The sequence below is a fragment of the Triturus cristatus genome, chromosome 11 (assembly GCF_964204655.1).
Source record: "Triturus cristatus chromosome 11, aTriCri1.1, whole genome shotgun sequence".
In the NCBI taxonomy this organism is placed as follows: Eukaryota; Metazoa; Chordata; class Amphibia; order Caudata; family Salamandridae; genus Triturus; species Triturus cristatus.
The window spans coordinates 1,134,048,938-1,134,072,837 of NC_140594.1; the positions used below are offsets into that span (position 1 = coordinate 1,134,048,938).

The 23,900-nt window shown below is 46.1% G+C and overlaps 1 protein-coding gene across 24 annotated transcripts in view; it reads right to left on the reverse strand.

Moving 5' to 3' along the window:
- LRCH3 (leucine rich repeats and calponin homology domain containing 3) overlaps positions 1–23,900 on the reverse strand; it is a 516,524-nt gene that overhangs the window by 308,533 nt on the left and 184,091 nt on the right. For all 24 annotated transcript variants that reach the window (XM_085635769.1, XM_085635764.1, XM_085635771.1 and 21 more), the window contains exon 3: positions 4,187–4,313. In XM_085635769.1, coding sequence (XP_085491895.1) covers positions 4,187–4,313 — 127 coding nt within the window. The remainder of the gene's footprint in view (positions 1–4,186; positions 4,314–23,900) is intronic.

Below are 23,900 nucleotides of genomic sequence, written 5' to 3' on the forward strand. Positions count from 1 at the left end.
ACATCTTGCACATCCAGAAATCAGCATCCAATCATAGTGCCACAAACTATACACCTGAGGGAATTTTTAAAACTCGCCTTTTCTCTTGATTTTTGTGATCATAAAGGTTTGCAAATGGTTTCAACTTTCCTATATTCTTTTTTTGAAATGAGAAATTATGCAATTACCTTTGCTGCATTTCTTTTATGTCCTTATCTAGAAATATTTCAAAAGCTTATCTCTATGTACTACAGTTTAAAGATTTGGAGGAGAGGCAGTATAGAGCAAAAGAAGATCATGTCCCTTTTTAGTATCTTCGGGACTCACCAGAACAAGAGCACTATCCCACATCCCATGGGGGACTTCAAGCCAACACCCATTGGAGCTATACTGAGTGAGGGAAAGAAATAGTGCTCCCCTCCCCACAAACCATAAATGTGGTCTTGTTTAAATTAAATCCTACACTGACCTACGCTCCCCCAACACTGATCTTGAAATCACAAAATACAAAGGTAGTTTCATTCACAGACCTACTATCGGATTCTTGAAAGCATGAGCAAACGGGATAAAAGGCATCTCAACTCATTCAAAGGACCCTAGTGCAAAATATCAGTGGTTGAATAATCCCGACTGGCACTCCTTGTGTTAACTGTGTACCTTGTTCTGTAAAGAGCAGACATAAAACGAAAAAAGTCTAATGAACAGGTCCAGGTCGTGTGTGATATTAATTGGCATGAAAGGAGGAATGGGGTTTGGAAAATGTTGGTAGAGTGACACTAACTAACTTAGCAGGCCTCTAAGTCTGCCCCAGAGAGATCCAAACCATGACTGAACCAATCAGCATGGGGACCGCAGCATGACCACGCAGCAGACGCACTTTGAGGGCTTGCTGTGCACACACCGGGAACACGCCCAGCGCCAGGACCCCAACTCCCACGCTCCACCCGAGCGTTATCTCAGACAAACTTAGAGTCCTGAATCCCAGACACCAGGGCAACAACAACTGCGCCCACACCTACCCCAGGACCACCAAAGGCCTTTTATCCTGCCGGAGCAGCTGCTTCACCTGCAACACCGAGGATACTACCCACGCCACACCCGCCAACAAGACTGACTCCCACACCTCAACTGCCTGTTGTTCAACGCACATTCACTTGGAAAACATGCCACGGAAATCTGGGACACCATCACGACCCACGTCCCGGATACAGTCTTCTTCACAGAGACCTGGCTGAATCCCTCATCTGCTACAGACATCCCCAAAGCCACCTCGATGGATATAAGATTGCACACCAGGACCGATCCAACAGAAACAGCGGCAGCATCGCCATATTTTACAAGAAGAACTTTGAATGCTCCATCACCACATACAACTCCACCCCCTTCATGGAGCACCTCAACGCCCAACTTCAAGCTAACAACAAAATAACCATCAGAGGCACACTCGCATACAGACCTCCGGGAAACCGCCCTGACTTCAGCAACGCCGTCACCGACTTCATCGACCCTCTCGCCATCGACTCAAATCTATAAATCTCCCTAGGAGACCTCAACTTTCATCTGGAGAACACTGAAGATGCCAACACAGCCGCCGACCTTGAAAATATGGCCAACCTTGTACTCAAGAAGCTGGTCACTGACCCCACCCACACCACAGGGTACACACTTGACCCTATCTCCTCAGCCAGCAACAGAGTACAATACATCCGCACCGAGGAGCTCACCTGGACTAATCACCACTGCGTCCACTTATTCATCTCGGAACCACCCAACATCCACGCTTCCACCGCCAGAGAGAGACAGCGCAGCTGGGCAAAGATATAGGAACAACGAAGGACCAACGCCTTCAACTCCTGCATACCCACCACCACAGGAGACACAAAAGAAGCGGCGGAAAACTTCACAAACTGGCTTACAGCAAGCGCTGACGAAGTTGCAGCAAAGAAAACTCACCAAGCCCAAAACACAAACACGACATCCCAACTAGTTCACAGCAGAACTGACAACCCAGAAACGTGATTGCAGGCAGAAGGAAAGAAGATGGCGCACCTGTATAACCCTTGAGGACCGAAAACGCTTCAAAGACGCCATCAACTGATACCATCATCTCCTGAAGAACATCAAGAACGCCCCAGCCACCCACATCAAGGACAGCTCCAACAACAACAGTAAGGAACTCTTCAACATAATCAAGGAATCCACCAACCCCTCAGCAACTGAAAACCACATCACACCCTCCCAGACTTTTTTCACAACAAAATCAACACCATCTACCAAGACTTCGCACCCCAACCCCGCCAAGGACAGCATCACCCACATCATGCCGACTGACGCACACCCACACCAGCTCACCTAATGGAATATGTCCTCTCCGAGAAGGAAACGGCATCCATCATGAGGTCCATCCACTCCGGAGCCCCAGCAGACCCCTGCCCACACCACACATTCAACCTCGGTAATCAACCCATCCGCAAATATCTTACCAAGGTCCTCAACTCCTCTATCGCCATAGACCACTTCTCCTAGAAATGGAAACATGCCGACGTAAAGCCGCTACTGAAAAAGCCATCCGCGGGCCCAGGGAAACCTAAGAACTACCGCCCTATCTCCCTGCTCTTCTTCCAAGCCAAGGTCATTGAGAAAGCCATCAACGTCCAGCTCACTAGACAACTGGAGAACCACAAACACCTGGACCCATTCTCAATCAGACTTCAGAGTTAACCACAGCAGAGAGACAGCCCTCATTGCAGCCACGGACAACATCAGAATGCTGTTAGACCACGGAGAAACAGCAGCCCTCATCCGCCTCAACCGCTCAGCAGCATTTAACACCGTATCCCACTACACACGGTTATATAGACTCCACCAGATTAGAATCCAAGGACCAGCTCTCAAGTGGACTGCATCCTACCTCACAGGAAGAACGCGGAATGTCATCCTTCTGCCCTACTCCTTGCTCCCTAAGAACATCAATTGCAATGTACTTCAAGGCTCATCACTCAGCCCAACCCTCTTCAACATATACATGACACCCATGGCAAACATCGTCAGGAGCCACAGACTCAACATACTCTCCTATGCTGATGACACCCAACTCATCCTTTTCCCTGACCAACAGCCACCAAGGACAAATTTCAAAGATGCATGAAAGACATGGCCGCCTGGATGAACAACTGTCTTAAACTCACCACTGACAAGACAGAAGTACTCATCTTTGGGAAAAGAAAGGACACCCTCTGGAACAATGCATGGTGGCCACCTGAGCTGGGCCCAAACCCATAGAGCACGCCGGCAACCTCGGCATCATCCTCGACAGCCAGCTATACATGAAGAAGCAGGTCAGCGCCGTCTCCTCCGCTTGCTTACTCACCCTCCAAATGCTCAGGAAGGTCTTCAGAAGGCTCTCACCTGGCGAAGAGTCACACAAGCTCTCGTCACCAGCATACTAGACTACGGCAACTCCCTCTACATAGGAATAACAACCCAACTCATGACAAAACTCTAAACTACCCAGAACACAGAAGCCAGACTCATCCTGGACCTCCTCAGACAGACCCACATCATTCCACACCTTAGGAACCTCCACCAGTCACAAAGAAATGCCAGTCAAGCTGTTCACCCAAGCTTACAGTGCACTGCGCAACGAAGGACTGACATACCTCAACAATCGTAGGAACTTCCACCAACCTACCAGGAAACTCCGCTCTAAATCCCTCTACCTAGCAGCCACCCGAAGCATCCGCCAGACGAACAGTGGAGGCCACCTTCTCTCACCTGGCGACTAAGACCTGGAACAACCTCCCCCTGAACCTCAGAGCCTCACCATCGCGCCAGCAGTTCAGGAAGGACCTCAAGACCTGGATGTTCAGCCAATAGGAAAACAGGCAGCATGCTCTCCCAGCATCAAGACTCTCACGGGTGACGCATCCCCACTCTACAAATACTGATTGACCCCCCCCCTTTCACTATAAGACCTGTTTATGTTTGTAATCCAAATCATCTTACAAAATGTCCAGGTATGCATCTGGCAAATACATCCATGAAACTCAAACACCTTCCTCTGTAAGCAAAACAAAAACCAAACAAAATTCTTTCGCCAATTAATGCTTGCTTAAAGAAACCATGTCTACGCATAAAAAACCATAACCTTTAAAACATTACATTAAGATGGCACATATTTATATCAATGAATAAGGACGATACTTACCAGTTCTGTGAGATGTCGGAGCCGCCCAATTTCTTCAGGCAGTGAGATAAGCTTATTGTTACTAGCGATCAAAACCTTTAAAGGAAGGCTACACAGGTGTACTGGCAACGTCGACAGCTGATTCCGGCTACATTTCACAGAAAGAAAAGAGGAAGAAATCTGTGTTAAATAGGGTTTTCTAAAATATTTTTTTTTAAAATACTTTCAGAAAATTCAATTTGCCAAGATTATTTAAGAAATAAGGGTACTAAATGGATGAATGATTATCACCCTACAAAACTGTTTAACACCATAACTGCTGGGGCTTCCCACCACCCAGTGTTGATCCATCTTTGGCTATTTGGGGTAGCTCGCGCTTAGGATTACATAATTTTTTTCCACATAAGGTGTCAATGCCAAATGTGTTTCCTGATAATGGCATCAACGAACTGTTTGCTATACTAAAGTTATCATCTTCCTAGCTTTCAGGAACATGCAGAGCTAAATAAAAAAAACGTATTTTTTTACCACAGTTTTGGCATTTTTCAAAGAGGTAGCCTATTTTTTCAGTTTGTGGTGGAAACTGCTGTGAAACCCAGGGGTGATCCAGAAAAGCTACAGATTTCTAAAAAGTAGACAAAACTCTGATTTCAGCAAGGGGTAATATATGAAATTCTCTCAAGGTTTTCCCTCTCAAAGAAACTAACTGTTGAAATCAAGAAATACTGAAAATGGGTAGGAAAAAGCGGCCATTTGTGATGTTTTCATCTGTAACGTTTTGTCACAATGGCATATTTACAAAAGCAATATACCATTTTGTCAGCTAGACCCTTCTGGTTGCTGTGATATGGATTATGTTAATTACCCAGTAAGCATCTGTTCTTGGCATGTAGAGCTGTGGATTCACATGCTTTGCATACCGCTGCCATCTAGAGTTTGGTCTGGATGTTTGCAAGTTGTTTTTCTTCGGAGAAGTCTTTCTAGTCACGAGGTAAGGTGACTCCTCCTTTCGGTGATAGGGCAAGGGCATCGACTCCATTGTTAGATGGTTTTATTGCAAGAGGGTGAGAATGGAGTAAGCGAGTGTACTAAGGAGATGTCCATGCGTATATAATGTAAATAAGGAGAACTGCAAAAACTACAGGTGACCCGGGAGGTGAGAGGGCGTATGTGAATCTACAGCTCTACATGCCAAGAACAGATGCTTACTGGGTAAGTAAAAATCAGTTTGAGGCATGTGTGCTGTAGATACACATGCTTTGCATAGACTATATAGCAGTATTCTCCCAAAGCGGTGGCTAACCAGTAGATGTTGCAGTTGTCTGAAAAAGTGTCTTTAGCACTGCTTGCCTACATTGGCTTATTGGCGTGCTAATACATCCACACAGTAGTGTTTGGTAAATGTGTGTGGTGTAGACCATGTTGCTGCCTTACAGATGTCAGCTATAGGAAGGTTACCTAAAAAGGCCATAGATGCCCCTATCTAGGGGGTAAAACATTCTTTTAGCTTTTGCATAGCAAGTTTGAATGCATTTAACAATCCATCTTGAAATGCCAGATTTAGAGATAGGATTGCCCTTGTGAGGTGGTGCAAATGTGACAAACAGTTGGTTTGTTTTACAAAAATCTTTAGTCCTTTTGATACAATATAATAACGCTCTTCTGACATCAAGTGTGTGAAAAGCTTGTTCTGCTACATAATCATGTTGAAGGAAGAATACAGGTAACTCAACTGATTGATTAATATGAAAAGCAGAAACTACTTTAGGGATGAATTTTGGGTTGTGCGAAGAAATACCCTAGCTGAAAGAAGGGTTCTTCTAAGGTTAATGCCTGAAATTCACCAACTCTCCTTATTGAAGTGATTGCAATGAGGAAAGCAACCTTCCATGAAGGGAACTGTAAAGGACAATTGTGTAATGGTTCAAAAGGTGGACTCATGAGTCTTGTTAGTACAATGTTGAGATTCCATACCGGTGCTGGAGGTATTCTGGGTGGTATTCCTCTTTTTAAGCCTTTCATTAAGGCGTTAATCACAGGGACTTTGAACAAAGATGAATGCTGTCTGTTTTGCAAAGATGCAGCTACTGCTGCAAGGTGCAATAGAATAAATGTGTAAGCTAGATTAGTTTGCTGAAGGTGCAGAAGGCAACAAAATGTTTTAGACAGAAGCATCTTGAGGATTAATTTTATTATTATTACAATAAATAACAAATCGCTTCCCTTTTGCTGCATAACAAGCTCTGGTGGTGGGCCTTCTTGCTTCTTTTAGAATAATCATACAGTTTGGTGGCAAATTTAAGTATCCAAACTCTATGACTTCAGGAGCCAAATCGCTAAGTTGAGTTCCTAGTGGTTTGGGTGTCTGATTTCCACACAGTTCTGAGTAAGATGTCTGGAACTGAGGTACAGCTTTTGATGCAGAACTACTGATAGTTCCAAAAGTATGGTGTTCAATGGTTGACGGGCCCATGTGGGTGCTACCAAAATCTGTGTGAGCGATGTTTGCCTGAGCTTTGAAACCGAAATAGAAGAGAAGGAGTAGGAGAGGGGGAAAAGCATAGGCAAATATCTTTGACCAATTGATCCATAGCGTCTCGAGGGTGTGGGACCCTGGAGGCGAAGTTTGGGCATTTTGTGTTGTCCACTGTGGAAAACAGATCTACTTCTGGGAATCCCCATTTTTGGAAGTATGGAAGGAGAATTTGGGGATGAATTTCCCACTCATGTATTTACTGCCTCCTTCTGCTGAGGTCGGCAATTTGATTGTTGACTCCTGGAAGGTGCTCTGCTAGAAGATGAACTCTGATGAATTGCCCAGTTCCAGATGGTCTGAGAGAGGCGTGACAGCTGGAGAGAATGTGTCCCCCTTTTTTTTTTTTTTTTTTTTTAATATCTTTATTGCATTTCATCTTTTTCTTGTTCCATACAAACCAAACATTGGTGCAGGTCACACTTAAAACAAGATCAGTGTTACAATGCCACCGTTTACACAGTTCAAAATACATACATATATATATATATATATATATATATATATATATCTTATAATTATATCGTGGTGTACATCGGCATCGTGGTAAGTGACATGCAATTGCAAATTAGCATGGGCATCAACAGCCCACGTATACCATCACCTCTAATTGAAGAGCGGGACATGTCTATCATGTGTGTCTCATCCCAACAATGGTATTTGATATGCAGGTATATCATTAGAAACAGAGGTGTACAGCCCATACGTGGCTCAACTGTAAAATCACAAAACACAAAATTGCTTGGGCGGTAAAAGGTGAACATCATAACCGCCTGCGAGATATCCATATTTTAAACATTTTAACCACAACTAACGAAAACAAAACCAAATCAAAAGAAAAGGGAGATATCCAATACTGAGAGGAATATGTATCTAGTATATTGGGTGCCTTTTGAGTTCAATCATGTCTAGGCTTGTGTGTTGGTAGTGGATGTGAGCTGCTTTTCCAGTACTGTGTATAGTCGCATGGACACCAGGGCATCTTGTATCTGAAGTCGTGCCTATGAAGTGCTATGATGGAATGTGGGGTCATTGCTTCTCCCGACAGCAATAGCCGAGTTGCTTTGTAAATACGGCGTGTCTGTTGCACCCAGACGACATGCTAGGCATTATCCCCTGTTTGTTGCTTGGGAGATGCATGTGATGTAGCATTAGAGTGTGTAAGGGCTTTGAGGATATCATCCCAGGCCTGTGCAATGGGATACTTACGTAACCCTGCTGTTTCTTCCATGTGCGAAATAGTGCTCTCCGCCTGTGCCCAGATCTCTAGGGATTTTAGCCAGTGGGGTACCTCCGGGGGGGTCCTTGTGTTTCCACCTCTTGCTTATCAATCGTTTTGCGGTTATGAGGCCTAGGTCACAAAATCTAGAGCTCACTTTGTTGGCTCTCGTTCGTTTGTAAAACCCCAGAATGCAGACCTCCCATGTGTTGGGTGCCTCGGTGTTAGTGCTGTTTGAAAGTGTCTCTGTTACCGCGCGCCAGTAGGATAAAAGCGAGGGGCAAAACCACAGCATGTGTAGGAGGTCAGAGCCTAATAGACGGCATCTCGGTCAATCGGAGGTATTGATGTTAAAGTATTTATTAACCTTATCTGGTGAGAGGTAAGCTCTATGTAATATATATGATTGTATAAGTTTAAATCGCGAGTTGCGTGGTATGTGTGTGGCACTAGCTAAGACACATTCCCATTCCTTATCAGTCCAGGGTCGTCCTCTGTCTTCAGTCCAACGTGCACGGAGTCTCTGTGTTGGTTTCCATGCGTGAGTAAGTAAGGCCTGCACTAGCCAGTGGATCACGTGTGACCCCTCCCCCATCACATGCAAATACTGCAATAGCCGATGTGTTAGTGGCTCATTTGTCAAGTCTCCCCATGCCGAAGTCAACGTCCATATGATGGCTGCATATAGCAGGAACTGGCCCACCGCTAAACCGCTGTTCGCCGTGTGGGTTGCAAAAGACATAAGGGCACCGTCTGCATAGAGGTCTCCTAGCGTTTCCACTCCTGCTGCAGTCCAGGGTGTCATAGCTACATCTGACACAAAATCTCTGCCTCGGTGTGTCCCGATAAGCGGCAGTATTGGGGCATAAGGGATCTATCTTTTGTGAGCTGAAGACTCCTTCTGTAGCATCTATGGGCTAATTCTATATGTATCTTTGTCGGGCGGGGATTTTTTGCCAGTGTGTGAAAGACTATAGATTTAAGTCTGCGCCCATGATGAGGACTCGGTTGCTGTGTCCGCCAGGTTCTTTCCACTCAGTCACTTTGCGACCTATTGAAGCTGCACAGCTAAGTAATATAGTTCCAAATGTGGGACTGCCAAGCCTTCGCTCTCCGGTGGTGCATACAATTTCTGTAGTGCTATCCTGGGTCGCCCCGCACTCAAGATTAAACCTCTGATTAATCCCTCCAGCTCCCGAAACAGTTGTACCGGAACATATACCGGAAGGTTTGCAAAATACTACAACAGTCTCGGCAGTACTATCATCTTCGCTAAGGTGATACGGCTCATCACATTGAGCGGTAGAGTCTTCCAGAATTGTATCTGCGCCCTTACGGAGGAAATGGCACGTACTAGGTTACCCTCCAAGATATCTGCTGGGGATCTATAGATATAGATGCCTAAGTATCTGAATGTGGTCGGATACCAAGCAAGCGAAGTCCCGTTAATAACTATATCAGCTGCGGCCACGTCTTTGTGGAAAGAATAGACGCCAGATTTAGCCCAATTTACCTTAAGGCCTGACACTTCCTCGAAGCCACGAAATAGCACGGATGTGGCCAGCGGCACGGCATGAGGGTCTCTTATGTACAGCAGTAGGCCATCTTCATATAGGGACACTGTGTGGAGACCATCATCCAAGGGAATAAATACCCCAGTCCACGCCGCTCTCACGGAGCAGAGCCGCTAGAGGTTCCATGGCAAGGGAGAAGAGCAATGGGGACAAAGGGCATCCCTGCCTGGTTCCACGCCTGACTCTAATTGTGTCAGAGATGAGCCTGCCCGTGTGGGCCCGTACTGTGGGGTGTTGGTACAATAATTGCACCAAAGGCCTTCTCTAGGTCCAGCACCAAACATCCAGATCGTGACCAGCCCTTCGTTGCATACTTCTGGACCCTAAATAGTCGACATATATTAAGGGAGGTACTACTGGCTGGGACAAATCCATTTTGATCTGTATGTACCAGAGCCGGCACAAATGGGGCTAATCGTTTAGCTAGAGCAGAGGCGAGTATTTTATAGTCTGTTTTCAACAAAGCCAGTGGACGATAGGAACCAAGGAGTTTGGGGACTCTGCCCGGCTTTAAGAGGGAGATCAGTGTCGCCTCATTTTGTGTGGGTGTGAGGGCTGAGTCACTCAGAGCTGCTGTACCTGCAACAGCTCCGGTATCAATATGTCCGAGTAGGCTTTGTAAAATTCAGCCGGCAGTCCATCCGGACCCGGAGATTTACCATTCGAGGGGGAGAAAATACTATCCCTTATTAGCACCCAGCTCCTCTTGCAGCAGCATCAGGGCAGCAAGAAACTCCCGCATGACCGTGTCTGTTGCTAGTAGGCAGGACCTGTAGAATAGTGTTCTACAAAGGCCTTGTGTATAGCACTCTGGGTATGCACTGCGTCGCCTTGTGCATTCCATATGGACGTCACCGGCGTGGTGACTGCATCCTGCCGCATCAGCCACGTCAGCAACTTGCCAGGCTTGTCCCCCATATGGTGGGTGCGCGCCGAGTGTGCTGCATAGTTCAAGTTGCGGAGCCGGTCTAGCAATCTGGAATGTTCCTCTGTCTCGCGCCAAGAGCCCATCATTGTTACCCTCTAGTGCTTCACCCTCCCTGCGGAGGTCAAGCCTCTAGCTGCCTCCGCATACCCGCTTGCGCACAGAGGTAATTGCCTCTGACCACAACTTTAAACGCGTCCCATTCTACTTAAGGTGTCAGTATTTTCTTCAAAGTATTGTGAGATATTAGTGGCTAACAGGCTTCGGAAGGGTGCATCGAGGAGTATATCCCGTTGCAACCGCCAGGTTGGGATTGGCGGCCGGGGGTGCTCCCACAAAGCTCCAATATATGTGGATTGTGATCTGAGTGCGTCCTGCCTAGATAATAGACTGCGGATATATGTGGGAGTAGCTCCTCTGAAAGCATGTAGCGGTCCAGCCGCACATGTAAGTCATGAGCACCTGAGTAGTCAGAAAATACCTTAACAAGGGGGTTGCGATGTCTCCAGGCGCCTGAGGCGCCATTGTGTTGGCCAGGTAGTTAACGCCTTCATGGCATTGTGTGTGCTTGTGCCCTGAAGGGGTGGGAAGGAGCTATCTAGTGATACATCAAGTACGCTGTTATAATCCCCCCTAATAACATGGGTATATCATGCCATGGCGCTAGAACGCGCAATATATTGTCAAAATAAGAAGCCTGCTCTGTGTTGGGAGAGTATAATGATGCAATTACGATCTGCCGGCCATCTAATGTGCCTTTAACTACAACATACCTGCCCTCAGTGTCTATCAATGATTGTGTGATTTTAAATGGGACCCCTGGTCTTACCCATACTAGTGCACCACACGCAAAAGCCGAATATCCTGTGGCATACAATTAGCCACGCCATCGGCGGTGCAAGCGTTGGATTTCTGATTTGGCCAGGTGCGTCTCCTGCAGAAGAGCTATTTGTATATGGTGTCGTTTAAGGTACGAGTATATCTGATACCTACGTGATGGCGAATGCATGCCCCTTACATTCCACGTACCTATTTTAAGCGCAGACATAGCCCTTACAATGTATTAAGTAGCCATGCATCCATGGCAGCTCAACAAACCGGTGCGGTGCAGGTGACCTTGAGGTGCATAGCTTCCCTAGCACACTAACTCGTGGCATGCTGTGTTGCGTGAAACGGCATACAATAATGGATATCTCACAACATAACCAAAACAGGAACAAACAATTCCAAAAGGGCGATAGTGTAACCAGCAATCGTCCAAACTCTCAATAGAGATAACGGTCAAGAATCCAGGGGGGGCGCTGCGTGATACGTACAGATAACTTACAATATGTGTGTTCAGTGTCTTAGAGGCTTCCCGTCTTCAGGCAGAATACAACATATAGAAGGCAGTCTGTGCACACCGGTTCAGGAAAACCCTGCCAGGCGTGCCATATGCGCTGGCGGCTATGCAGCAGTAACAAAACATATGAGTAAGTCCTGCCCCCCCCCCCTCCCCATATCATGATGCCACCCACGACCTCATGTGAACATTCAGAATCACAGTAGCGTCCATTACATATGGCTATAACATCAACGACTGCATATCCCCACATATCAACTACAATACCTCAAGTCGCAGTCCAATCAAGAATAGGGTCTCGGAATGTTTATATTATCATGTCAACCGTCTGCGGAGTGACATCTGGCTGGTCAGTTGAGTCCTGTGAGTTTTGCAGGTCATAAATTCGCTCGTCATCACTGGAGAGGTCACTTTGGTTGGAGTTCGATGTGTCCTCAGCCACCAGAGAGCCGCTGATTTCTGCCACAGCCTGTAGGGCGTGATTTCTGCCACAGCCTGTAGCCACAACCATCCTCAACCCACTTTGCGAAGAAACTGGAACAAAATCACCATCGACCAGATCTCCTCATCGCTTCTTCAAAAACCCCCTGCCCACTCTTCGAACGCCAACCAAGCAGCCATCAACCTCACTCAATGGCTAACCAACAGCGCCGACAACCTAGCACCTTTGAAAAAACGTCAAATCAAACTAGGCAGCAAAAACGCCCCCTGGTTCAACGATGATCTTAAGAAATCCAAGAAACTCTGTCGATCCCTTGAGAAGGCCTGGAAAAAAGACCCAAACACCAGCACCAGGGACGCCTTCAAAAACGCCACCCGCATACACCACCAACTGATCCGGACCGCCAAGAAAGCCTCATTTAAAGACCGACTAGACAACAACGCCCACAACAGCAAGGAATTATTCAACATCATCAAAGAGTTTACCAACCCCACTGCCAACTCCAACGACATCACTCCCTCTCAAACACTTTGCGACTCCCTAGCTTCGTTCTTCCACGACAAAATCACTGACATTCACAACAGCTTTGACAACCAATCCGGAGACCAACCCACCCAACCTTCTGCCATACCTCCACCCCCCCTGAACATCCTTAACGACTGGAACCCAATCTCCACTGAGGACACCATCCGCCTGATGAATTCCATCCATTCAGGATCCCCCACAGACCCATGCCCTCATCACATCTTCAACAAAGCAGATTCCATCATAGCACCACACCTCCGAGATGTCATCAACTGCTCCCTCAACTCCGCCACCTTCCCGGAAAGCTGGAAACACGCCGAACTCAGCGCCCTTCTGAAAAAACCCACAGCAGACCCCACCGAACTCAAAAACTACCGCCCCATCTCGCTCCTACCATTCCCGGCCAAAGTCATCGAGAAAGCTGTCAACAACCAGCTCGCCGCCTTCCTCGAAACCAACAGATCCCTCGACTCCTCACAGTCCGGCTTCCGAGCCAAACACAGCACTGAGACCGCACTCATCGCTGCAACAGACGACATTCGAACTCTACTGGACAATGGAGACACAGTCGCCCTCATCCTCCTCGACCTCTCCGCAGCCTTCGACACAGTCTGTCATAGCACCCTATTACAACGCCTCAGAAACATCGGTATCCAAGGAAAAGCTCTGGAATGGATCACCTCGTTCCTTACAGGAAGAACTCAGAGAGTCCGCCTCCCACCATTCAAGTCAGATGCCACTGAAGTCATTTGTGGCGTGCCACAAGGATCTTCACTCAGCCCCACCCTCTTCAACGTATACATGAGCCCCCTTGCGGCCATCGCTCGCCAACACAACCTCAACATCATCTCCTACGCTGATGACACCCAACTGATCCTCTCACTCACCAAAGACCCTAACACCGCCAAAACCAATCTACATGAAGGAATGAAAGAAGTAGCCGAGTGGATGAAGCACAGCCATCTGAAACTGAATTCAGACAAAACAGAAGTCCTTATCTTAGGTACCTCCCCCTCTGCCTGGGACGACTCTTGGTGGCCAGAGGCCCTTGGAAAAGCACCCATCCCGACGGACCACGCACGGAACTTGGGCGTCATCCTGGACTCCTCACTCTCGATGACCAGACAAGTCAACGCCGTTTCATCATCTTGCTTCAACATTCTTCGCTTGCTCAAAAAAACATTTCGCTGGATCCCCACTGAAACTAGAAAAACGGTCACCCACGCACTGGTTACAAGCCGCCTGGACTATGGAAACACCCTATACGCCGGTACCACCGCAAAACTTCAGAAAAAACTCCAACGCATCCAGAACGCATCAGCCAGACTCATACTAGACATCCCGCGTAAAGACCACATTTCTGGTCACCTGAAAGACCTCCACTGGCTCCCCGTCAATAAGAGGATAACATTCCGCCTCCTTACCCACGCACACAAAGCACTTTACGAACTTGGACCAGAATGCCTCAACACACGACTCTCCTTCTACACCCCCTCCCGCCAACTTCGCTCTTCCAACCAAGCCCTTGCTGCTGTACCTCGCATCAACAAAACCACCATGGGGGGAAGATCCTTCTCCTACCTAGCGGCTAAAACCTGGAACACACTTCCCACTCACCTTCGCCTCACTCAGAACCACCTAGCATTCAGAAAGCAACTTAAAACCTGGATATTCGACAAGTAATTTCCCCACCCTTCTCCAAGCGCCTTGAGACCCTCTGGGTATGTAGAGCGCTATATAAATTATCTGACTTGACTTGACTTGTTGCCCACTGAGAATCAAATCCAAGTTTGGACCCACAGCTGGGGAAGGCGGCGTCCGTGCCGCCGACCATCTACGGTCTCTCCAGCATCGGCGGAAGGGGCCTCTCGGCTTCGGTAGGGTCGTCGTCGCAGCAGCGTCACGAGGTCCCGCAGCAGTGAAGGTGTCCAGCCAGTCCTCTGCCTCCTCCGGCGTGGCAAAGAAATTAGTTTTATCAATGTGTCCCCCTTGTTTATGTACATAGTACATGGCTGTCATGTTGTCTGTGTGGACTAGGACAACTTTGCCTACAAGATGAGGCTGAGAAGCTTTCAGCGCTAGAAATACTGCTAGAAGCTCTAGATAGTTGATGTGGAGACGTTTGTGCTTATTGTCACAGAGACTCTGAATTGTGTAATTGTGGAGATAGGCACCCCAACCTGTAAGAGATGAATCTGCTGTTAGCAAGATCTGTGGAACAGGGTTGATGAAGGGACACCCTTTAGTAAACATTTTTTGGGTTCCACCACTGCAGAGAGTGATGTGTGCGGCTGTCTACCAACACTAGATCTGTTAATTGACCCTGTGACTGATTCCATTGACGTGCTAAGTATTCTTGTAGAGGGCGCATGTGTAGTCTTGCGTGAAGTATTACTGCGATGCATGACACCATCATTCCTAACACCTGCATGAAACTTTTGTCTGTTATGGTTTGATTGGCTTGAAACTGTAATAACAGAATTTGACTATTGCAAATTCTGGCTGCACTGGGAGAGGCTAGAATCATGTGGCTGTTAAGAGCCGCTCCCAGATAAGATTGTATTTGTAAAGGCTGTGAAGCTCATTTGATGGAGTTAGTTTAGCCTGGTCGGAGTGTGTTTTAGACACTTATGGTGTGTGCTGGCTTTGATGAGCCAGTCGTCTAAGTACAGGAAGAGGTGAATTTGTTGTCTTCTGAGATGAGCTGCCACTACTGCTAGACATTTGGTTAACACTCTGGGAGCAGAAGTGACTCCGAATGGGAGTACTTTGAACTGATAGTGTTTGCCTGCTACCTGAAATCTGAGATATTTGCGATGAGCTGGATGGACCGGAATGTGAAAGTATGCATCTTTTAAGTCTAGTGTGGACATAAAATCGCCTTGCTGTAGAAGTGGAAGCACTTGTTAAAGAGTTACCATATGGAAATATTCTGATAGTATGTACTGGTTTAACACTCTGGGATCCAAAATTGATCTCAAGGAGCAGTCCTTTTTGGGGATTATAAAGTAGAGAGAGTACACCCCTGAACCTTGGTACTGTAATGGAACTGGTTCTATGGCTCCCTTTTCCAAGAGAGATTCCACCTCCTGTATGATTAACTGCAAGTGGTCTGACAACAGTTTGTAAATGCGAGGTAGAATATTTGGTGGATTGGTGGTCAGCTCCAGGCAATAACCATGTCGGATAAGATCAATTACCTATTTGTCGGATGTTATGGATTGCCAAATGGAGAGAAACTGCTGAAGTCCTCCCCCGACAGATGTTAAATAATCGTGAGGGAACGTTGGCAAGACACTCTTTGTTGGGCGAAGAGGCGTCCTGTGAAACCTCCAACCCTACCTTTGGAATTGTTTCCTCAATATCCTACTCTATAAAAATCTCTAGAGAGAGAGGATTGAGTGTTGCTTTTATACGTGGAAGCATTTGGGTCTGAAGATGTGGTTTTGGACCCTCCTCTGTAAAAGGAGCAACGAAAGGAGCTTCTATTTGACAGAGACTGGAGCGCTCCCATGGACTTTGCTACCTCTGGGTCCTTTTTCATTTGTTCTAAGGCCTGATCTACTTCAGGACCAAACAGGTGTTGCTTGTCAAAAGGCGTGTTTAAAATGGATTGCAGAACCTTAGGTTCAAACCCTGAAATCCTAAGCCACGCATGCCTTCTGAGGAGAATGCTGGTATTTATTTCCCTAGCTGTGGTGTCAGCAGCATCTAATCTGATAGACAAGTTAGAAGGGAGTTTGCCCTCCTGAACTAACTCTTGTGCTTTGCTTTTGTGTTCATCTGGGAGATATTGGAGTAGTTGCTCCATTTCATCCCATTGTGCCCTGTTGTACCTAGCTAGTAGGCCCTGTGTGTTTGCGATGCGCCAGTGATTAGCAGCTTGAACAGCCACTTGTTTCTCTGAAGCATCTATTAGCTTAGATTCCTTGTCTGGGGGAGGTGCATCACCAGATGTTTGTGAATTTGCTCTTTTGCAAGCATTAGACACCACTAGAGAATCGAGAGGTAATTGTCCTTTGATGAACACAGGATCAGATGGACAAGGTTTATATTTTTTAATCGACTCGGGAGTTAAAATCTGTGCTCGCACAGGGTCTTTGAAAATGTTATCTGAATGCATCATCATGCCCTTTAGCATAGGGAGTGTTTGACTTGACCTGTGTGTGGACCCAAGAGTTTCAAATAAAAGTCTTCCTCTAAGGACTCTTTATGTAAGGCCACCCCATGGTACTCTGCTGCTCTAGCAATAAGTTCCTGATAAGCCACATTATCGTCCGGTGGTGATGGCTTTGCAGGGTAAAGGTCTGGGTCAGTATCTAATGGAGGGTCAATGGTGTAGTCATTCCATGAGTCTACAGGCAAATGAGCATCTTCTTCATCAATATCATCCCCTTCAGGCTGTCTATGTGGAGATCCCTGAGGTGTTATGTTTAAGGGATCTTGTGGTAAATGTGGAGAAAAGGGTGGAGGGAATTGTGGGGCAGGATAAGCAGGGCTAGAAGCTAAATCCTTTTTCTTCTTTAGAGGGATTTTATCTGCAGGGTACTCTGAAGGAAGTTTGCATTTGACAGGTATTTTGGCAGCAATATGTCCTGTATCAGGATGGATATACATTTTCTTCTGTTTAGGATCCAATTCAGCCTTGCGAAAGTCTAGAATAGGTTCGGGAGGCTCGGAGAGGCTGTCCTTAGATTACGGCACCGAAATAGATTTGCTTTTGGGAAGAGATTGTTTTGGCTCCAAAGCATGTTTTGTTTCGGAGTGGAGAGTTTCGGCTCCAAACCATATTTGTCCTTGGAACCGGAATGTTTCAGCTCCAAACCAGATCTGTCCTTCGAACCGGAGGGTTTCGGATCCAAAGACGATTTTGGCCTACTGGGTCCTGAGCCGAAAAGCTTGACGATCTGTTTCAGGGCCGAGCCAGAAGGTAGGGCGTTAGAAATATTGTCTCTGTGCCAACCTTGGCCAGAAGGCAGAAGTGGTGCCGTAGCCTTATGTTTTTTGGATTAGGTTTTGAGGGTCATGGGGTCTTTGGTACCAACGGCACCCTGTCCCGGAGGCACGTCTTAGTACTCCAAGTCGATCTCAAGTTCAGAATTGGACTCTGGGACGGAGATGGCCTCTTCTTCTCCTGCGGACGCTCTGATCTCTTCATGCTCAGAATGTTCGCCGAAGATGTCCGCAGTGTGTTGAATGCTTTGATGTTGCATTTCACGTCGTCAAGCTCGACGATCACGTACAGTTTTCTTCGACCGAAACTACTTACAAGCGTCGCAGTCTTCCTCCTTGTGCTCGGTGATAGGCGCAAGTTAAAAACTTGATGTAGGTCGGAGTGAGGGTACTTGGCGCGGCACCGAGGACAGAATTGGAATTAAGTTTGTTCAATCGGCGGATGGGTGTACCGACACGGCTAGGCCTGAGGACCGCCCCCGATCTTTCCAACTGAAGATAGTGTTTCCCGATGGATTCGATAACCGGAGAACAGGGAAACGCGTTCGAGAACAATACTGTTGTGGGTAGAATGGATTGCGCACCGAGGGAAACCCAAAGAACGGTTTCAAACCGGAGCGCAGCAATACACGTCCAAACCAGATGACGGAAAAAAACAATCTAACAATGGAGTCAATGCCCATGTGCATTATCACCAAAAGGACGAGTCACCTTACCTTGTGACTAGAAAGACTTCTTCGAAGAAAAACAACTTGCAAACATCCGACCCAACACTAGGCAGGAGTATGCAAAGCATGTGCATCTACAGCACACATGCATCGAACATACAGTTCTCCAAGAACCCAAGGTACCCAGAGCCAACTACTGATCTACACCGTACAATTGTTTATCATTGTGTACAAAGTGCAGACCAATTTAATTGGTGAAATATCTAGAGTGAAACATGGGTTATCAAGGAAACCTATGTATTTCTGAAATGGCCACAAGATATGGAGTTTAGGAGCAGTGGTTAATTGTACATCTATGACTTTGAGAGTACCCATATAGCATATGATTTAGAGGGTATTTTTCCCTAGGTCTAGAATTCTTACACAATGGCTTACATTTGGAAGGCACAAATGAACCAAAAATCCAATTGGTAATTACAAATGCTCCCACATTTTTGCCAATAAAAATGGTATCTCACTTCTGTGGATTGGCCTAGTGCCCGCAAGAGAAAACGGCTCAAAACGCAACATGGAGACATCACATTTCCACCCCCCCACACAAAAAATGACCCAGGACCTAACTCGGCCGCACCTAGGGAAACCTAGCACACTTGACTCTTGAAGACTAGACACCTGGGGGAATCCATGGTGGAGTGACTTGTGTGGCTCTCGCTAAGCATTTTACCCAGAAGCCATTGCAAGCATAAAACTTTGGTTAAAACAAAAAATACAAATTTTCCTTACATTTCTGTGACGGAAAGTCCCACTTGTACCACAACGAGAACAGTACCCCCACTTGTGTAGGTGGGCCACAAGAGCACGACACAAAAAGACCTTAAAGCACTACATTGAGAGATAAACCATGGGGTAGCTGCGCTATATGGGGAAGTACTGTGGTGCCACCCATGCAAACCTACGAACTACATTGTTTTGAAAACGACACAACCAGGGGATTCAAGGGTGGTGTGACTTGCCTGGATCCTATGAGGTTTTCTTACCCACTGCCCAGAGTGTCTAGTCTTCAGAACTGTCGGTCTGGTAGGTTTTTCAAGGTTGCAACATACGCAAGCCCAACAAGTGCAGCCAATCACCATTACAAGTTAGCCACACTCTCCTGGCCCATATGTAAAAACAACACCCAAATGAATCAAATGTCCTCTTGTTTGCCATTGGGATGAGACTTCTTAGTGCACAGGGGAACAGAAAGCCTGTTGAAGCTATAGGAGTGAGGGTAGGGCAGATGTGGATATGCAAGACCCACCCATTAGTTTATTAAAAAACATACAGAAGTTAAATACAATGGGCTTACTAGCCTCTAGGGGCAAACTGGGACAAACTGCCTGTCTGACTGGATTAAAAGAGGGGCAGGGACAAAATGACTGGCTGTTTTGAGGGTGGGAGGGAGGCCAATGCCAGAGTGCAACCCCAACCCCACTTTCTGTTGCCACCAAGGCAAAGTCCTTAATGTCAGGTGTACTGTCTACACCCCCCCCCCACCACCACCAGGCATATTTGGGGCACTCTCCCTAATTGGGACAAATCTTCCACCTGCCCCCAGGGGTGTAGAAAAACAAGATTTACATTTCTGGGGAGGGGGTATGGCTCGATGCTAGAGTAGGCTGCACCCTCCTTTTGTTTTGGCTCCTTTTTCAAATACCTACTGTTTAGTGGGGAAAATCACCACTCTGCCCTCTAGAGGAGCAAAAGGTTTGAAGGGGTTGGGGAATGACCATGCCCTATATTTATTTTAAAAATAGACCCTGATGTCTAGTGGGCTTTCTGCCGCTCCCATCCGGGGGGCGCGGGGTGCAGATCGGGGGTTCATTACTCACATTTGCCCCTGGGGGTGGGCGAGAAAAACTGTTCTCATAAGGGGTGGCGGGAGCACAAGCCCCAGTTCAGCATTCGGTCCATCATTTGTTCTTTTTGCTTTTGTCGCCCTAAGTGGGAAGGCTATGCAAAGACGTGTATCCCTTGCTCACTTTGCCACTGGGTTCAAAATAACCTTGTTGATAAGGGGTGATCCTCGAAAACTGTCCCAGGATGTTTATTTTCAGTCCAGGGAGGACCTGGCCTGGCAGTTTGGGCTGGACTGTTCCCATGGGGTGCAGGGTCAACACTGATTTGCAAATCGCTGGGTCCAAACTGGGGTGGCGTGGTTAGCAAAAAAAAGATGGATTAAATCCAGATATGTGACTGGTGATGAATGTTTGATTTGTTCAGCATTCCTTTCATTATTTGTTCTTTTTGCTTTTTTTCCCCATTAGAGTTAAGGCAGACCAAACTGCGAAGTTAAAGTACTGGATAGGTTATACTCCAAAACATTTCAACCGTTTGTTTGACATGATCAAAGGTACATATGTTCTGGATGTGCTGAAGCTGCAGAGATAATGGGTAGGTACATAGAACTTAAGCAATACATTCTTGTACACTATTTTGCAATTTTCAACATTTATTCTTGTTAATTTAAGTTCTATGGATAAAATGTTGAATGTTAATGAAACCATCCGTAATAATATTAATTTAGTAGGTGATGACTCAGTTGGAGTAAAAACATCTCTTGTTATTTTGAAGACAAGGGTTGTTTAAGGTGACGTTTTGGATGACTAGATTTTCTTCCTGTGTTAAAGACATTATATGTTTTGTCTTTTGCCCAGAGGAGTGATTGCAACTTGTAATGTTTGCCTTTTATTTACTTTCACAACATCAAATATATTTTGTATGTTCTAGAGATAAATATAAATTAAATATTCAAATGAAACACGGTTGATCTCTAAATTAGCAGAGTTATGAAAATGCTTTGAAAGCTCATTCTATTTGCCCGCATAACCCTGAGGGGCCTACCTTGCTGAGCCTTAATGATTCCAAAGGAGAGGTTCAGACTGCAAAATCTTGAAAACCCCAAGTTTTCCATCTGCACATTTCAGATTCTAATTTTATCTGAGGTTAAGGACTCATATGACTTCCGTTTGTTGCAGCGTCACGTTTGTTGTTTAAAGCTATGAATTGTTTTACATTGCAGACTATGTCAAGCACATCTTCCCACTGTGGACACAGTCATATAAAAGGGAGATACATAAGATATTGTCCTAGGCTAGCGATCAGGTTTATTGCAATCGCCTTTAACCTGTTGGGTAAGTGAACTAGGTCAGACCCTGGGAGTAATTGTTTTAATTTCTGTCCACTAACTTCAAGGATGACTTGTAGCTAATATCCACAACAGTCTCAATCAACAGAATTCCTTAAATACATGGCAACGTAATCTACTCTAGCTTAGCCTTTTCTTGGGACTGGCTTTTATGTTAGACAACCTTCTGAGGATTTGGCGCAGTACAAGTGAATCAATAAAAAAATGAAACTAAGGTTTTGCACCAGTGCAGATTCTTTAGGATATTTTCTCCAAGTCATTGAACTTTTTGGAGATTTGGACAGAACTGTGCTTGTTTAGTACTGTTGCAGCACCTGATCTTTCAAGGGGTCAAACAGATTCTTCACATGAAACTGCAAGTCAATCACCTTGTCCTTAGACTCCTGTTTTAGTCCTGAAGACTTCAATCATGAACATCACTGCACAGAAAACTGCTGTTTAAACAATGTACAGTCATGACAATGTCTTTCTGGCCATCATCAGCTTCTACTGAAGCAGAGCTAAAGAAATACTCCATCATGGAGTGTGTGAGTTTGAGCAATTTCCATTTTTATTCGCTTAGTGAGAGAACGCCTAGAAATAACTACTACCCCTTGGGTGTGCGTTCTCCGACCGCCATTTGCTAGAGGCCCAACACAAAACACGATCTTTCCTAATCTTTTCTATGAGTTTCAGCAGTTTGAAAAGTCTGTGTTTCATCATCCATATTCTCCCTTAATCTGTGCTTTGCTAAGTGTGTCAACACCGCCTGTTTCTTCTTTGACGATCCTCGACTTGGAGCTCATGACTTTGCTTCTGAACCCAATGGCAGAAATAAAATAAGAGGATGGCGAACATGTACCAGCGACTGGGGGCTTACATTCAAAATAAAGGGATAGCACTGCCCATCTTCTGGATGATGTCCAAAAAAAGAAAGAAAAAAAAAAAAAGAGAACAGTGACAGTTCAGGACCCAAGCCCTAAATGGTGTAATATGCACAGCATGTGAACCCAGAAAAACAATGATTTTCCTTTTGGGATGCACCATCATCTTACAATTTGAGAGCTTCCAGTTGAGAAAGACGAGCTTTTTCTTGCGAGCCCTGTACTTGGTGCCCATAGAATTGGTTATGGCATCAGTGCCCATGTCTGTACTCTTGTGACCATCCTTGATTTCTTGCCAGACTCCCTATCAGATGTAGTGGCTTCATTGTTTCGAGAGCCTGCAGGAATGACCAGAATTGGCACAGAAACTCATATGAGGTTCTGAGCAAGAAGTACTGGGCCACAAACGATTAGTCCTGGTATCAGTACCCGTGGTTGGAGGTTATGAAGAGGAATCAAAGTAATTCTCTAAATTACAGAATCTCTGACCTTAAGCAAAGTGATCAAGAAGTAACCTTACAGAACGACAAGACACAAACTTGCTTCCTAGAAAGTCAAATTCTGGACTTTTAAATGAACTGTATATTCTGACTTATTTGGATGAGGCCAGCGTGCCTGTATAATCCAAAGTATTTCACAGAGCTGACTTTGCCAGGCAAAGATTTCGACTAGATTGTGTCTGTGGAGGGGCTACCACAGTTAACCAACAGTGTGCTGGGAAGGTCCTGCCCTGATGGATGGGATGTGAAAATACAAAGTCACATACCATCTAGGTGCAGGTGATGGAGAGGGGAAACAGTAGAAATGTGCAGCAACTCTGCGAGAGTTAGACTAAGACTGAGCGAAGTGGAGAGGTGGAGCAGTCACTGCTCAACATTGGCGTGGGAGTCCACATATGCGGTGATATCCTCCTCACCCCCTCTAGGGACCTCTAACCCACTGGGCCACTGCCCAATACGACTGGTCAGCATGACTGGATGAGCTGGGCCAGTGGTGATTACTTAGGCTTCTTCCCGTTGCACCTTTAAGTTAAAGGCTGAATGGGACCACAAGGCAAGTCGGCAAACATATCTCTTCGGTGTGGGGGGTCAACATACTCACATATCAGCCTTGCATTGCTCAAAAAACCTCACGCAGAAGTGAGACAAATGCTTGGAAGAAGCACGAGCGACCTGGGGGAGAATGTAGTACGGCAGACCTACTTAGGCTGGCAACGAAGAATGACACCCACTTGCACTCAGCAAAGAAAATCCATGAAGTCACCGGAAAAGTGTGAGACTTGGGCCCTACAGCACATTCAGTAAGGGATGTAGGTCTGACCTCTTATATCGGTTTGCTGGTACAACGGCCTCAGAGAGGCAGGCTCAATCCCCTGGTGCAAAAGCTTTATTAGCTCTCTGCTGCAAAAGATAGACTCAAACCAACAGTGCAATATGGTCTTTATAGCAGATCATGGTTTGGTCAATGAGGGGGATCTACACTTATGAGTGACCACCCCTTTATT